At 45.6% G+C, this 14931-nt stretch overlaps 1 protein-coding gene across 1 annotated transcript; it reads left to right on the top strand.

The window, feature by feature from the left end:
* Positions 1-1513: 1513 nt before the first annotated feature.
* Positions 1514-14578, top strand: LOC104390819 (solute carrier family 22 member 2-like). Its single transcript, XM_010000022.1, has 11 exons — positions 1514-1924; positions 2469-2572; positions 6297-6451; positions 7215-7383; positions 8247-8361; positions 8918-9024; positions 9191-9405; positions 11233-11341; positions 12263-12375; positions 12753-12852; positions 14512-14578. Exons 1-11 carry the CDS (start codon positions 1514-1516, stop codon positions 14576-14578), a joined length of 1665 nt encoding a protein of 554 aa, XP_009998324.1.
* Positions 14579-14931: the final 353 nt, after the last annotated feature.

Raw genomic sequence — 14931 nt, 5'->3', positions numbered from 1 at the left:
TGCAGGTGCGTGCAAGGTTTAAAAGCTGCTACTGCAGTAAGATGCTAGAGCATTAATGGGGGGAATAGCTCATTCTCTCCTTCTGATGTAAACTAGACCTGAATAGAGATAGGCAAACAGTTTATTGTAAACAGCCAAAGGCCTGGTCTTTTCTTAGCTGTGAAAGGTGTTCACTGCGAAGTAGCAGCCCCATTTGTGATTCATGACAGTTCCTAGGTATGCCAGTTGGTGAACTCAACAGGGTTTGTGATTAATAACCCTTTAAAATACCATGTTACTTATCACCTCTGTTTTCCTCCAAGGTTCATAGTTTAGTTTTGTGCTTCATAAAACTCAAAGAGGTCACTAAGTGCTTCTCAGGGAGAAATTAACTCAGTGACAGCAGCTGGCTCAGGGATTCCCTTCAGAAGCACTAAACAAGCTACAAAGTTGTTACAGTTCAGCTTAGAAAGAGGGTTAAGAAAACCTGTCTGCAGAAAAATTGCAGGCAGAAATCTTTACCCAGATGTTTTTTGTCCAAATCCACACTTTTGATGTTCAGCTGCACTGAGCCTCTTCCAGTTCTCCATTATTGCTTACATTATTTTAACACAAGATAATTGTTTACAGGGCAGGGAAATGAGGAACAAGAAGAAAGGAGCTGATGCAACCGTGGCTATGAGAACACAGCATAAATCATCCCCCTCAGTAAAAGAGGCTGAGGATGTTATGATTGCTGAAGCACATTTACACATTAGCATTGTCTAATTCACATGTAATAGCTGTGTGTAACAGGGGCTATGGTTTACAGCAGACTCTGCATGCCACCTGTGTGCAGAGCAGAAGGCAGCAAGCAGGGTGGATACATGAGGGCTGGTGATGGGACTACTCTCACCTCCTTGAGTGCAGGCCAGCCATGTGTGAACCCCTGCAAGTTCAGTCTGTGCACCTCCAACTCAGAAATCAACTTATACTGCAGTGGCTGCTCTGCTTCCTATTTGGGGCACGACAGTGTTCTTTAGCTACGAGGTGCCTGAAAGAAATCTGCCCTGTTGTGTAATCTCTGCATTGTCTTCTTCTACACTTCCAAAGAGGAATGCAAGTGGTCATATCTATCCAGTGAATTTAAATTATAAAGTTCTTCTGTAGTATATATGTATAAGGGAGAGGATAATATTGCCTGCATTGCCTCTGAAAATACTGGACAAAGGAATTATCACCTACCCTATACCGTGCACTGACAGGCTCTCAGTGACAGACTGAAAGGGCTGTACTCTACGACATCAGCTCTTGTATCTCAAGTGTGTCATATACAAAAGAAAATAACAACAGAGGTCAAAACAAGAGAGCCAAAGTTGGGTTAAAAACAGCATTTGAGAAACAGATTGCAATGCATGGCTTGAGAATTGACAAAGTTAATTAATTATTTGTGACTTCTGAACTAACACTTCAGCTGTTATTGAAGCATGCAATGAAAGGCAAAGCCCTGGAAAGCAGCTGAGTTAAGTATTTTAATGAGTGGCAACATACAAAGATGCCAACCCTGGATGACATTTTAGAGCAGATTGGAGAATTTAACTTCTTTCAGAAACAAACCCTCTTTGTGCTATGCCTGCTTTCTGCTGCCTTCACCCCAGTGTATGTGGGTGTTGTCTTCTTTGGGTTCATCCCCGAGCACCGCTGCTTCAGCCCTGGGGTGCCTGAGCTGAGCCAGCGCTGTGGCTGGAGCCTGGAGGAGCAGCTGAATCTCACAGTTCCTGAGTGGGGTGGCCACGGGGCCAGTTTCAGCAGCCGCTGCAGGAGGTACGAGGTGGACTGGAACACGACGGGTGTCAGCTGCACCGACCCCCTGGGCAGCCTGGTGGGCAACCGGAGCGCCGTCCCTCTGGGTCCCTGCCGGGACGGCTGGGTCTACGACTCACCGGGAACCTCTCTTGTGACTGAGGTAAAACTCAGTTTGTCCAGGAAAACCAGTCTTGCGTGCACGCCTTGAAGTTAGACAATGCTGTACTGGTGAAGTTTGCTTTTTTGTGAGCTTAACTGCTAATAAATAGTGACTATCAGGACTAGCTAGGGACTTAGAGCAAAGATATAGATAAATCATGGGAAATTATTGCTTTTCCTGGGAGGGTAATACTGGCTTATCATCAATCAGACAATGGCTATTCTCATAGTTGAATACTTCAGTCACCAAACTGAGGGTAGAACACTGTAGCCCAAACTGAGGAATTGCACATTTGGGTGATGATCCAAGCAGATACTCTCTGTATCCTTGTATTTATGTGTGATTGTGCAATCATTTTCCAGGGTGTAGCTTTTCCACAAATTTTGGGAAAATCCAGACAAATGAGTTGCAGATGTCAGCTCAAGAGTTATGGGGGATTCTTTCCTGGAGCCTGTTTTCTAGTTGTGTGTCATGTCCTTCCTCCTTGAACAGCCATGGTTTATATTGAATGCTCCCATGGTTCTAACTGTGGTTGCCTTTGCAGTTTAACCTGGTGTGTGAGGACTCCTGGAAGCTGGACCTCTTCCAGTCATGTGTGAATGCTGGGTTTTTTATTGGCTCCATGAGCATTGGCTACATAGCAGACAGGTATGTAGTCTGTAAACAGGTGAGAGATGAACTGTTTCCTCTGGCTCCCTGCTTTATGTGTGTCACTGAACAACATTCATGATTCAAAAAGGAAATGAATGCAATTAAAACTCGATTCAAAAGTCACATGTGTCATTTACAAAAGGGTAGATGGTGGTTCCTAAGCCCCTTCTTTCAAAGGTTGTTGTGACCCAGGAATCTGTGGAAATACCAGGACGTTGCTCTGCTTTTGCAGCTTCCCAGTGGCTCCGTGGGGAATTTGCACATTGACAAGGGAAGAGACGGCTTTGTTTCCTCTCACAGTGGCAAACTGCACTGCAAGCGCAAAGTTTGAGGTTAAATAGTATCTCAGGTACCAAAAACTATTTGCCATCTGTCCTGCTCTGGCAGTGGGTGTTGGACTCTGTGATCTTTGGAGATTCCTTCCAACCCCTGACATGCTGTGATTCTGTGATCTTTTCTCATAAATTTGTTTCACATTAATTTTAACAGTATCCAGATGGCCATAAATCAGATTCAAAATAGGAGATATTTTCTCATCTAGAAATGATAACAGAAATAGAAGTTGCTCCTTCCTAAATTTTATGTGGTCTCCCTTTTTCTCATCTGTCTCTGAAAATGAGACATAGTTGTAGCTGAACCTAGACCTTATTACCCCTCATCTCCTCCTTTTCATCATTGTGTCATATATCTGTCCAGCAGTTTTTGAGTTTGTTCTTTTTTTAGGTTAGACTCTGAACATATTTAATACTTTGTAGCTGATCTTCCTGTCCATATTTACCAATTTTTTCAGCAAAATAGCAAGACAGGCTACAAATGGAATTTGAAGAGGTGAAGGTAACATGGCGTCAACCATCCCTCTGCAGAGTCAGTCTGTTTTGAGGAAATGGGTTTTTTCCTTTGTATTCTCAGAACACAGAAGAGCACAGTGAGTTATGGTCTTTTCTTCCCATGTTGATCAGGCCCCAAAATAATCTGTTGGACAGGTATTACCACCATTCCATTCTTTTCTCTTTCCCCCCTCTCCATGGGGGAAGGTCTATGGGAAGGTGCACAGCCATCCCCCATAGTACTTCTGAAGTGTCATAACACAAGGATGGGACTGTGTTTGTCTCACTGGTCCCTGCTCCCATGTTTCACTGGAGGCAAACACACCATTAGTTAGGTTGTGCACAGCACCTTTGTGGGGAAAGTGGCAACCACAGTCCTGGCTAATCCCAACCTGTCCCTCCACATGGACAAATCTGCTTGTTCAGAAGCTCATCTATGCATGTATTGAAGAAAGTGCTTTCCAGTCCTCAGTAAACCCTACAGTCCTTCTCTGCGTCCCCATGGAGTCCCTCCCATGGAAAAGTCCTCCACAAACCTCTCCCTTATGAGCCCTTCCCACGAGGTCTGGAGCTGCTCCAAGCGTGGGTTTCTCACAGAGTCACAGGCTGCTTTGGGAACAGCCAACTCCCCTGGCCCGGGGTCTTCCAAAGCTGCATAATCAGAGTCCACGGGCGCCACATCCTCTGGCCACAAAATCCAAGTCCAGTGGCCAAGTTCACCCCTCCTGGCGCCTTCAGGGAATGTTCCACCACGTTCCTCCACAAGTGCAGGACGACAGCTGCCATCTCACCATGGGTTGTCGGGAAACTTCTGCTTGGGCACCTTCTTCCTCACCAACCACCAGCACCTCTCTCCTTCCCCAGCACTGCTCTCCACCTCCACACCTTCTCTGCTCAGGTGGTTCTTTCTTATGCTAATTGGAGAGGCACATCTATTGTCCCTCTAATGGCTCCTTGGCTGGGTTTGGAGCCTGGGGAGCTTCTCAGCTTCTTACTCGAGCCACTCCTGGGGCCCTAACCCCACTACCAAAAAACCCACCAAACCAGAACAAGGACAAAGGTTGACACCCACCAATTTTTGCTTTTCTTCATAGGCATTTTGAAAGTCCTGATTTCTTTCTTTCTTTCACCAGAACCCCCCACTCACCCCCATCCTCTCTTTCCCTTAAATCCAAATTCTTGGGTTTTGGCCTCTCCTCTAGTGAATTTGGAAGTATCCCACCCTTTTTACTAGAACTGACACTCAGATGATGATGCACAGTTTATGAGAGCAAAGGAGAGGATATGTAGCAGCCACTCATCTGGACATGACAGGACATGGAACAGCAGTGAGCAGATCCTGCAACCGCCACATGCACCACTCTTCAGGTCACTTTTTTAGCACCAAGGTGGATTAAGCAATCATATTCACTAGCAGAGGCATTTCTTGGCAACCTATGGCTGTGAGAGCCAATAGAAACTGAAGCTCCAAAACTCACAGACACTTACAGCTGAAATTCTCTCTCTCTGTGTCAAAATACTGAAGGATCTTTTTACCAAGGCTTATTATCAAGCAGAAGTATAAAAAGACATGAGGGAGTAGGATATCATTGCTGCTAAGACAGGTAAACCACATGCGTGTCATAGCCTTGAGGGGTTTTCTACTGCTCTACTCATTGCCATCCTACCCTAGTTCACCCCTGTCCCTGCACTGCAGGCACCCAAAACCAATACAAAATAACATACCCACAAAGTGTTGTGATTAGGGGCCAAACACAAATGAACAACAAAACACAACCCCAGAAGCCTCAAATTTAGTATAGTGACTGGGGAAAAGGCCCATGAATTCTGTGTTTCCTGGATTTCTCTTCTCATCAGACAGCCTGAGCTCCAGTGGAGCGCTAGTTTTCCTGTGCATGAGATTGCTGCAACCTGCTGTACTCAGGACAAGTCCTGCAAATGTTTCAGGGGAGGCTTCATAAACTCTTTCCAAGCGCGCTTCTCTCTGAGGGATTAGACCTACTCATTTACTTGATTGGTCTCTGGGCATACATCTAGGCACTGACTTGGAAGTTCAGGACTCATAGATGTCTTGGAAATGACCCTTCTGTGTCCCTAGAGGGCTTCCAAGGTCAGTGCTAACATGCAGCATTGCACCTCTGCCATCCAGAACTGGAGCACTGGGAAAGGGCCTTTGCAGGAGAGGGCTCGTCTAGTGGTCTGATGAGGCTCTCTTGAGCTGGGGTCTAAGCCAAGTAAAAAATGTCTGTAATGTCAGGAAGAAAGTTTGAGTGATGGGATCTGCTGATTCTGTTGTGGAGAACAAAAGATATTTGGTTTTGCTGGCATTTATTATGCTATTTTTGTTAGTGGACATTGACTAATTTAATGTTTTTTATAAATCATACTTCTAACTGAGTATATATCTCTGTCAGCTAGAAAACAAACATCTTTCCAGTGTTCCAGTAAACTTGTTTCTTTTGGAAAGTTTATTTCTCTCAGTGAGTTAATGGTAATACAGGGAATCACAAATAACAGGCATGCGCAAAAACCCTCTTGAAGAAGAGCTCAATAGTTAGCAAAGGTTGATGAGAAAACAGGTAAAGGTCACAGCTATCAAGCATGATCCCCATTAAAAAGCTATTGCAGCTCTGAAAGATAGAATGTTCATTTCTTGAACTGAGTCATTAACCAGAAGTCAATGATGACTGGAAAATACAGGACAGGGGAGTCCCTCGACCTTCCATCGAGATGACGTATGCTGCAAAGGGACAAGCAGATGCAGACTTCTACCCAAAAAATAACTGTAGAGGGGAACAGGGACTATTTCCATCTCCACCCTCTTCAAACTCTTTCAGTTGCCACCCTACCTTGCCATCAGCTGAGCCTCTTTCTTCTCTTCTTTCCTTCCACAGGTTTGGCCGCAAGCACTGCCTCCTGGTCACAGTCCTGGTCACTGCTGTCTCAGGGGTTCTCATGGCCTTTGCACCGAGCTACAGCTGGACGGTCACCTTCCGCCTGCTGCAGGGACTGGTCAGCAAGGGGGCCTGGCTGACAGGCTACGTCCTCAGTTACGGCTGCTTGCAATTACACTCTCTGGGTGGGAACCCCCTGGTTTAGCAGCAGGGCTGATCCTTGCTGGTGCACCCAGGTGGAGCCATGTGTAACACGGGTAGCGGGTGACACTCTGCTGGTCACTGCCAAACTGCACATCTATGCTTAAATGTCAGCCACGTTTGTCAGCCAGGTTTGCACCAGCTTGTAGATATAAATGGAATAATTAGGAAGCATCTCGAAAAACCAGGGAGCATTCATACCTGGAGAGGCACATGCCAAAATGAAGGACACAGTCTAAAAGACAAGACCAAATAGAAAATGCTGCAAAGGTGTATGACATTTTACCAGGAAAGGCAGCAAGTTGTGCTGTAAGAGATAACACTTGTGTTTCACAGCCTTGGTGCCAAAACAATTGTTGGTGTGCTATTTCACATGCTTGGTGGGAAGGGAGACTCTGGTCCCAAGCCGTACGGAAGGAGTGAGATGGAGGAAAGCAAGTGCCAGCTGTCTGTTTTAATTTTCACATTTAGTTCTTAGCTAGAAAGGGAGGGAGGAAGAAAGCAATGTTTGCTCCTTACTAATGTGTGAAGGCCTGACACCCTTGCAGGCAGGGATGAAGTCCCCAGCTGACCGGCAGAGGAGGAAGGGTCAGGACTTCTCCTGTGACTTGCTCCAGGAACCCAAACCTGCTCTCCATGTGGTTTTAGCTGACAGGAGTTACATTCTCCTGGCTCTCCAAACCGATTTATTTCTGCTCATATGGCCTACCTTTGCAGTTGCAGAATTTGTTGGCTCAAGCTACCGGAGGGCAGTGGGCATCACTTACCAACTTGCATTCAGCTTGGGACTCCTTGGCCTCACTGCCCTGGCTTATGTGCTTCCACACTGGAGGTGGCTCCAGCTCACGGTCACACTGCCCAATTTCTTCTTCCTGCTCTACTACTGGTAAGTGCCAGCTCTTGCAGCTCCCAGCAACACTGAGCCAAAACCAGGGGACTCTAATTGGGAGTTGAGGCTTCTCCATAGGGATCAGCTGTAGCTCTACACGCAGGATTTCTAAGATGACACTGGATCAGATCTGGCATTTTTCTTTTGTTCTGTTCCCCCTGCCCAGGGGTTGAGTCCAAATCACATAAAAGGAAGGGACTACCTGCAACATGCAGCTCTTCTGTTTGGAGTCCCCATCACCCATCACAAACTAGTGAGTCTTTCTTTCCTGAACAGTATTTGAGCTACTGTGAGAAGTGATGTTGATTAGAATTGTTTTTTATAAAAAAATAAATAAATATTCAATTAACAGACTTACATTGACTACTTGGGGGGAAAAAAAAAAAAAGAAAAAAAAAAGGGAAAATGCTCCTTAAAAAAGTCCATAGCCAGATCAGGGAACAGATCTGGGAGATGGCTTTTGTTTGGGATTTTTTTAAAAAAGTTTATTCTTAGTATGAAGCTGAAGAATCAGGTTTACAGCTGTTCTTTTTTATATCCACAGATTATTAGCCATTTCTAAAACATGTCAAAAGAAATTACCTCAGGCTAATGTTTCCTAACTATAATAAACTGGTTTTAGCCTTAAAAAAAACAAAAACAAAAACAAACAAAAAAAAACAAACCAGTAAAAATCGGACTATGTTGTCATTCAAGTGCAGTCACTGACGGGTACAACTACCACTGTGTTCAATACCACTCTTGGATATTTAATATACAGTAGGATCCTTGCCTGAGAAACTCAGTACCATTTTCATTTTCTGTGCACCAGTAATGTACATTTCCCTCCCCTGTAACTGCCACACTTACATGTGTTGCAGGTGTCTGCCTGAGTCTCCCAGATGGCTCATAGCTCAAAAGCAAAATGACAAAGCTATGGAAGTTATTAAGCACATCGCCAAGGGAAATAAGAAGAAGCTGCCTGTCTCTTTCCAGGTGACTGCGCTACATTTGCTACATATATATGCAAATCTTGAGGCAAATAATGTTATGAGCTTAGGATTGGTTTGGGGTTTAGAGTAGGGAGCAGCTTGGCAACTAAAAGCACTGCAGTTCCCTAAAGCAAAGGCATATGAGTTTTTTTCTTTGACTGCCTAGGACCATCACAGAACATGTTTGGGAAAAGACTTCCAAAATCAGCAGACAAGAAAAAAAATCTTCTTTTAAGTAGTGTCAATCAACAATAAACTAGCTAAACCTTATTACTCTAAAATTCCGGAACTTCCTTATTAGTTATTTGTTAAATGCTGCTTCACGCCATTTAACAGCCTCATACACAATATGTGTATGGCTATGCAGATATGAAGACTGTATACATTTTTGTGTTTCCTTTCCCCAAAACACTCTGGAGAAGTTATTTTGCCCTCAGTTGCTTAACTGGCAAAGGAAAATCCTCATTCTCCCATTAATTCTGAGGAAAATATTTGTTGCAGTGCTTACCACACTCTCCCCAGCCCACTAAAATCTCTTGTCCTGTTGCTTATGCTCCTAGACTCTCAGCTCTGAAGATGAAGATGGAGAAAAGCTGAAACCTTCATTTCTAGACCTAGTCAGAACACCTCAGATCAGAAAACACACATTCATTTTGATGTACAGCTGGTAAGGGAAGGCTTTTGCAGCCCAAATGGAGGAGTATGATTTGATGCCCTAAACAGTCATCACTGATTTAAGCCTGTTTTGCTCCTGACCAGCTGCCAGTCTCAGTTCTTTGCATAAACCCTCTCCCAAAGGTTTTGGCTTCATCTACATCCTCTTCTCTGACCAGGTTCACAAGCTCTGTCCTCTACCAGGGGCTCATCATGTACATGGGAGTAGCTGCTGGGAACATGTATCTGGATTTCCTCTATTCTGCACTCGTCGAGTTCCCAGCTGCCTTCATCCTCATGCTAACACTGGACCGTGTTGGGCGTCGCTACCCCTGGGCTGTGGCAAATGTGGTGGCAGGTGGTGCTTGCCTCCTTACAGCCTTAGTCCCACAGAGTGAGTCATGAAATGCATTCTCCCCCCATCTCCTGGTTATTACTTTGGAAAACAGATATATATATCTTGCTAACCTGGCCCATGTCAGTATTGTGATCCAATGAAGACCAATACCAGAAAAGCTAATGCATGTCCCAGCATCCGCATTTATACCAGCAAGTGAGAGGCTGAGGAAATTAAATTTCCAAAATAGTATCAAATCAAGTGGCAAGTCTGCAGGAGCTAGATCATGAAGCATGTCATGTGAAGTCCCCAGTTTTTATCTGGCCTAAAATTTTGATCCGAATACACAATTCAGGGTTTTAATTCAAAAATCCCCATGTTTTCTGTTTCTTAAAAGGAAAAATGTATGGGCACACACACACACTCTTAAACACCATCTGGATACAGTAAGTGCTTTCTGCTGTCAATAGTGCTGCTGCCATGCATTTAGGATGTTGAGCAACCACACTGACAGACACTTGGCTTTTGTTTAGCTAAGCTTTGGCTCCAAGCCCATAGTCTCAAAGGAGTGTGTCCCTTAAGGGTCACTAAATGAAACATCTTTCCCTTTTCTTCATGGAATACAACCAGACTGAAGCCACAGGCCTAACAGTGCCACACAGTTGCTTCACAGAAGGATAGGGACAAAACCACAAAATGTTACAGAAAAAATGTCATAGGCAAAATACTAAAAGTGCCTAGGCAATGGAAACTCATGCCCACAAGAACCTGTGGAGTGCTGGGTCTGGGCAGGAAGGGGCTTTGCTGGGGAGCACGGGGAGTAGGAGTCCAGAAGCCCCACCACTGCTGCCTTTGCCAGGGCCTGGGAAGCCACAACACCCAGCTGAGCACCTTGGTGGGGCAGGTACAGCTGGTGAAGATGCTGCTGAGCCAGCTCTGTCCGTGGCTCTGTGCCCTGCTTGGGGCTTGGCCGCAGCGCCCACTGTCACAGACCCCAGTCTTTCCTTGGGGCCGGCAGCAGCACCGCCAGCCCCAGCTGAGCCACCTCCAAAGCCTGTAGCCCATAAAATGGGTGTTTTCCACCCAGGCCGGCTCTGGGGGGGCAGTGGGGCAGGCAGTGCCCTGGCAGGAGGCAGGGGTGGCCCTGGACTCCCACAGCTACAATTGCTGAGAACAACATGTGGCTGCTGATGATGACTCAGCTCTGTCAGCCAGGCTCACCTGTCAGTAAAATACTGCCCTGGACTTGAGACATGCCTGGTTGCTAAATGAGGGAGAAACTCAATGCTTTGGGTCTGCTAACTGCTGAAACATGTGAATCCACGACCCAAGGTCAGTCTGGGATCTAGAAGCCCACGTGGCACAGGTGGTGTCACAGACTGACCCTGTGCGCAGGGCTGTGTAATCACTTACCTGCAGCACCCATCTGTAGCCCCAGGTGTGAAAGCAACTGTAGGACACACACTGAGAGACAGGCAGGCAACACAAACTTGTCACAGCCTGAAAGCCATCGGGAGCCTCCGTGCAAAAGCACAGAGTATCTTGCTGATAAGCAGATTTCAACTACCAAACAATGCAGCTGCCCTCTGCTTAGTTTTGTTGCAAGTAAGAAATAGTTTCTTGCATGAGCTTTTGGTAAATGCGCTGAATAACTTTGTATCATTGATTTCTGCTGTCTGTGACAGCAACTTAGCAAAGTCTGGGTTATTTGCTTGAACCATAAGACAATGGCATTATAAATTCTTTATGGAGTGAAACAGAACACTATTTTGTGCGTTTCATGACAGTAAACTTACTGTTTCCTTAAATTAAATATTTGAAGCTGTTTTATGCAGAGAGCAGGGAAAAAAATGTATTTGTATTGAAACTTTTATGTCTTTCCAGCTCTTAATTGGCTTAAAATGACTGCAGCTTGCTTGGGCAGGATGGGCATTACCATGTGCTATGAAATAATTTGTGTGGTAAATCCTGAGCTGTATCCAACATTTCTCAGGTAAGTGTGCAAAAGCTATGGGTGTTTCTCAGGGAGAGACTGCAAGAAGCTGACTCAAAGCTGTGGATGGAGCTGAGGAGCCTGTGGCTCATGCTCTGCCCTGGAAAAGGAGTTTGCATTAATAGAAAACGTTGCAAAGGTGAAGAGTGGTGCGACAGAAACCCACTGCCTTCCCTGGTCAAAACCCCTTCCTGGCTTCTGAGTCCAGCACTGAGGCAGCAGGTTTCTGAGAGCATGTGTGAGAGACTAATTGATTTAGACTTAGTAGTGGACTTGGTGGTGTTAGGTTTACAGTTGGACTTGATGTCAGAGGCCATTTCCAACCTAAATGATTCTATGAAACCTTCCCTGATGCCCTCCAGGCTCCCCTTCCAATGCAGTTCAGTGAACCAGAAATCAAAACAGTCATTAACAATCCTCCTCCAATACTGAAATGTCTTGCCTTGTCTAACTGTCTCCCTCCTCACCCATTCCATCTTAAGGTATTTCTCCATGGAAGAATGCTCTGCCTGTGCTCTCTTTTGGTTATATTCACCACGACAGTAGCCAGGCCTTTCTAAGCGTCTTCCTTCCCCCCTGAGATTCATGGCCTATCCCTGCTCCGATCAGCTGCAAATCCCATGGGCAGGTTGTTGACCCACTCATCCCAGCAGCAGGGGTGAGAAAACACTGGTGGGTCCTGCCAGGGTGCTGGGCACCCCCCAGCTGGGGTGCTGGGGTGCTGAGAGGGAGGAGGCACCGCGAGGCAGAGCTGGGGTGTGTGTTTGTGCGTGCACACGTTTGTGTGCATGCATGTGTCTGTGTGCATGCATGTGCTGTGTGCATGCATGTCTGTGTGCATACATGTTCTGTGTGCATGCATATGCTGTGTGCATACATGTGCTGTGTGCATACATGTGTCTGTGTGCATGTGCTTTGCAGGAACCTAGGAGTCCTCGTCTGCTCGTCCATGTGTGACCTGGGTGGGATCATGACACCCTTCCTTGTGTACAGACTGGCGGAGATCTGGCACGAACTGCCCCTAGTCATCTTTGGTAAGAGAGCTGCCAGATGGGTTGCTTGGCCACAGCCTAGATTAATTACTTTGGTGACCTCTTTTCCACTTAAAAAAAAAAAAAAAAAAAAAAAAAAGAAGGTGGAGAAATGTATATAAACCTTTTTCCTTTGCTTTGTGTGCCAGATGACCTCTGGATCAATGGCCCAGGACAGCTTTCCAGACCTCAGATGCACCTCAGAAACATCAGCAATTACTCTGAAAAATGAGAATCACGTAGTAAAAAGACAAATATGATTATAACTTTGAGGAGTCCTTATTCAATCATCAGGGCAGCTGTGTCTCAATAAGAATCGATTAGCTACTTGGAATTACATTCAAGCATGACCCTTTGTGATCCTTGTTCTGTGTTTGCAGCTGTGATTGGTTTAATTGATGGTGGCTTGGTTTTGCTCCTGCCTGAGATGAAGGGAAAGACTCTACCTGAAACCATTGAAGATGCTGAAAATCTGCACAGGTATGGCATTAGTCATCCTCCCACAGAGCAGAGCAAGTCTCCTTCACATCTGCAAAATCTGCTAAAAAAAACAACAAACAAAACCAAAACACATTGCACATGTCTGAGGATCCATAGGGTTTTGTTGTAGATGTATAAACACAGTAGGTGGCTGGTGGGTAACTCATGCCTGGTAGTAATATTAGGCTGTAGGATCTCCTGTGTGATCTGACTAGAATCCACTAACACCTTACATGGCAGCAAGACAGAAAGAGAAAACGTGGAAGTGTTTTCAGGGGCCATCTGAAAAACATCAACCTGGGCTTTGGTTGCTTCTTAGGCAGCAAATAGAGCTGCTCTGCCTTGAGAGGTATCTCTGTCAGCACAGGGTAAAGCATCCTCCCTGCCACAGCAGGCCTCTGCTAGCAGCCAAAGGTGGCTTTCAAGCAGGAGAGCACCTTGGCATGGCAACAGGAGCATTCAGCAGCTTCTTCAGCCATACATCCTGCCCAAGGTAGGTGAGGCAGAGGGACGAAGACATGGCTCTTAGGGGAAAGGCAAGCATGATGACATGGAAGCCCTACTTGAGCTGGCTGTCATACCTGTTTGAAATGCCAAAAGTTTAGTGATGACATCTTGTATAGTAAGATTTCTTTCAGTCACTCACGGAATCACAGAATTGTCAGAGTTGGAAGGAACCTCTAGAGATCATCTAGTCCAACAGCCCTGCTAAAGCAGGATTGCCTAGAGCACATTGCTCATGACTGCATCCAGGTGGGTCTTGAATATCTCCAGAGAGGGGGACTCTACAGCCTTCCAGGGCAGCCTGTTCTACTGCTCTGTCACCCTCACCATAAAGCTGGAGAACACAACTCTTGTTCATACCATCCTCAGAAAAACTTAGCTGTCCCATCTAAGCATCTGAGGCCATTAGCTGCATCCCACATGTGCCTGGGGGTGCTCACCACCCCAATCTCACCTCCTTCATGCAGTTGTGCCAACAAGGGGGACTGCTGATGTCCCAGAGATGTTCACACATGACTGGGACAATGCTAGCTGAGGTATGATTTTAAATTTAGGGAACAAAGCAAGACATGTCCTGTGGTTTCAGTGCTTCCTCCTTCTGGCATGATTTACACCTGCTGGAGCACCTCCCAGGGTGAGGGCAGAGCTCCATAAACACTGGAGGAGCTGCTCAGATTTACTGGAGTTGATGAAGAGCCAAAAGACACTTGGCCTGCTAAAAAATTGGGCGTGGGAAGAAAAGGACTCAGCCTGGCCAGAAAGGGATGGCAACACAGCAGAGGGTAGAGCATGGAGAGATTGCCATTAGGCAAAGTCAGGAATTCCATACTTGCAACCACAAACCCAGATGTTACTTTAGAAACCACCTACGACTAGCAGTTTTTACAGTAGGAAATGCCAGAGTTCAAGTTACTTGTGCTACTCTTGTGAAAGAATTTCCAGATGACCAGGCAGCTGCAAGAAAGCCACAGAAAGTCTCCAGTTTACTCCTTATTCTGCTGCTCTTCTAAATAACCTCATCTCATTTGAAAAATTGGCAGTGATGAGACATCAGTTAAACCTAGTTTCCAATGAATCTAAGTGTATGGATTATGTGGTGAATCATGCTGTTAGCTATCAGGACCATCATCTGTCTTTTCCCCTTTCCTTCTGCAGGCAAGAGAGAAGCAAAGAAAAAATTATTTATCTCCATGTTCTGAGTTCTGAAGCTGCCTGCAAGTAAGAATAACACAATTGTTTAAGTTGGAAGAGACCTTTAAGACCATCAAGTCCAGCTGTTAACCTAGCACTATCCACCACTAAACCATGTCCCTATGCACCACATCTAAGCCCCTGTTGTTTCCCAGTTAGTCCTTTTCTTACTGACAAGTAAGTACAAAAAATAAGTACATCTAAGCCCAGGCTGGCTTTAAAGCTTTGGAATCCCAGAATTTGCCTGTATATTAGTGAAGCTGGAAAATGAAAGGGAAGACAAAGAAAAGGTGGAGGCAATGAAGCCTCACAATGTGGGGGGCTGTGTGCAAGTAGAACATCATTAGGGATCTGTGATGAGGCAGGGGGAAAAAGCCCCATCAT

The sequence above is a fragment of the Chaetura pelagica genome, unplaced genomic scaffold (assembly GCF_000747805.2).
Source record: "Chaetura pelagica isolate M959 unplaced genomic scaffold, ChaPel_1.0 scaffold135, whole genome shotgun sequence".
Lineage (NCBI taxonomy): Eukaryota > Metazoa > Chordata > Aves > Apodiformes > Apodidae > Chaetura > Chaetura pelagica.
This window is presented reverse-complemented; position numbering and strand designations above follow the sequence as displayed.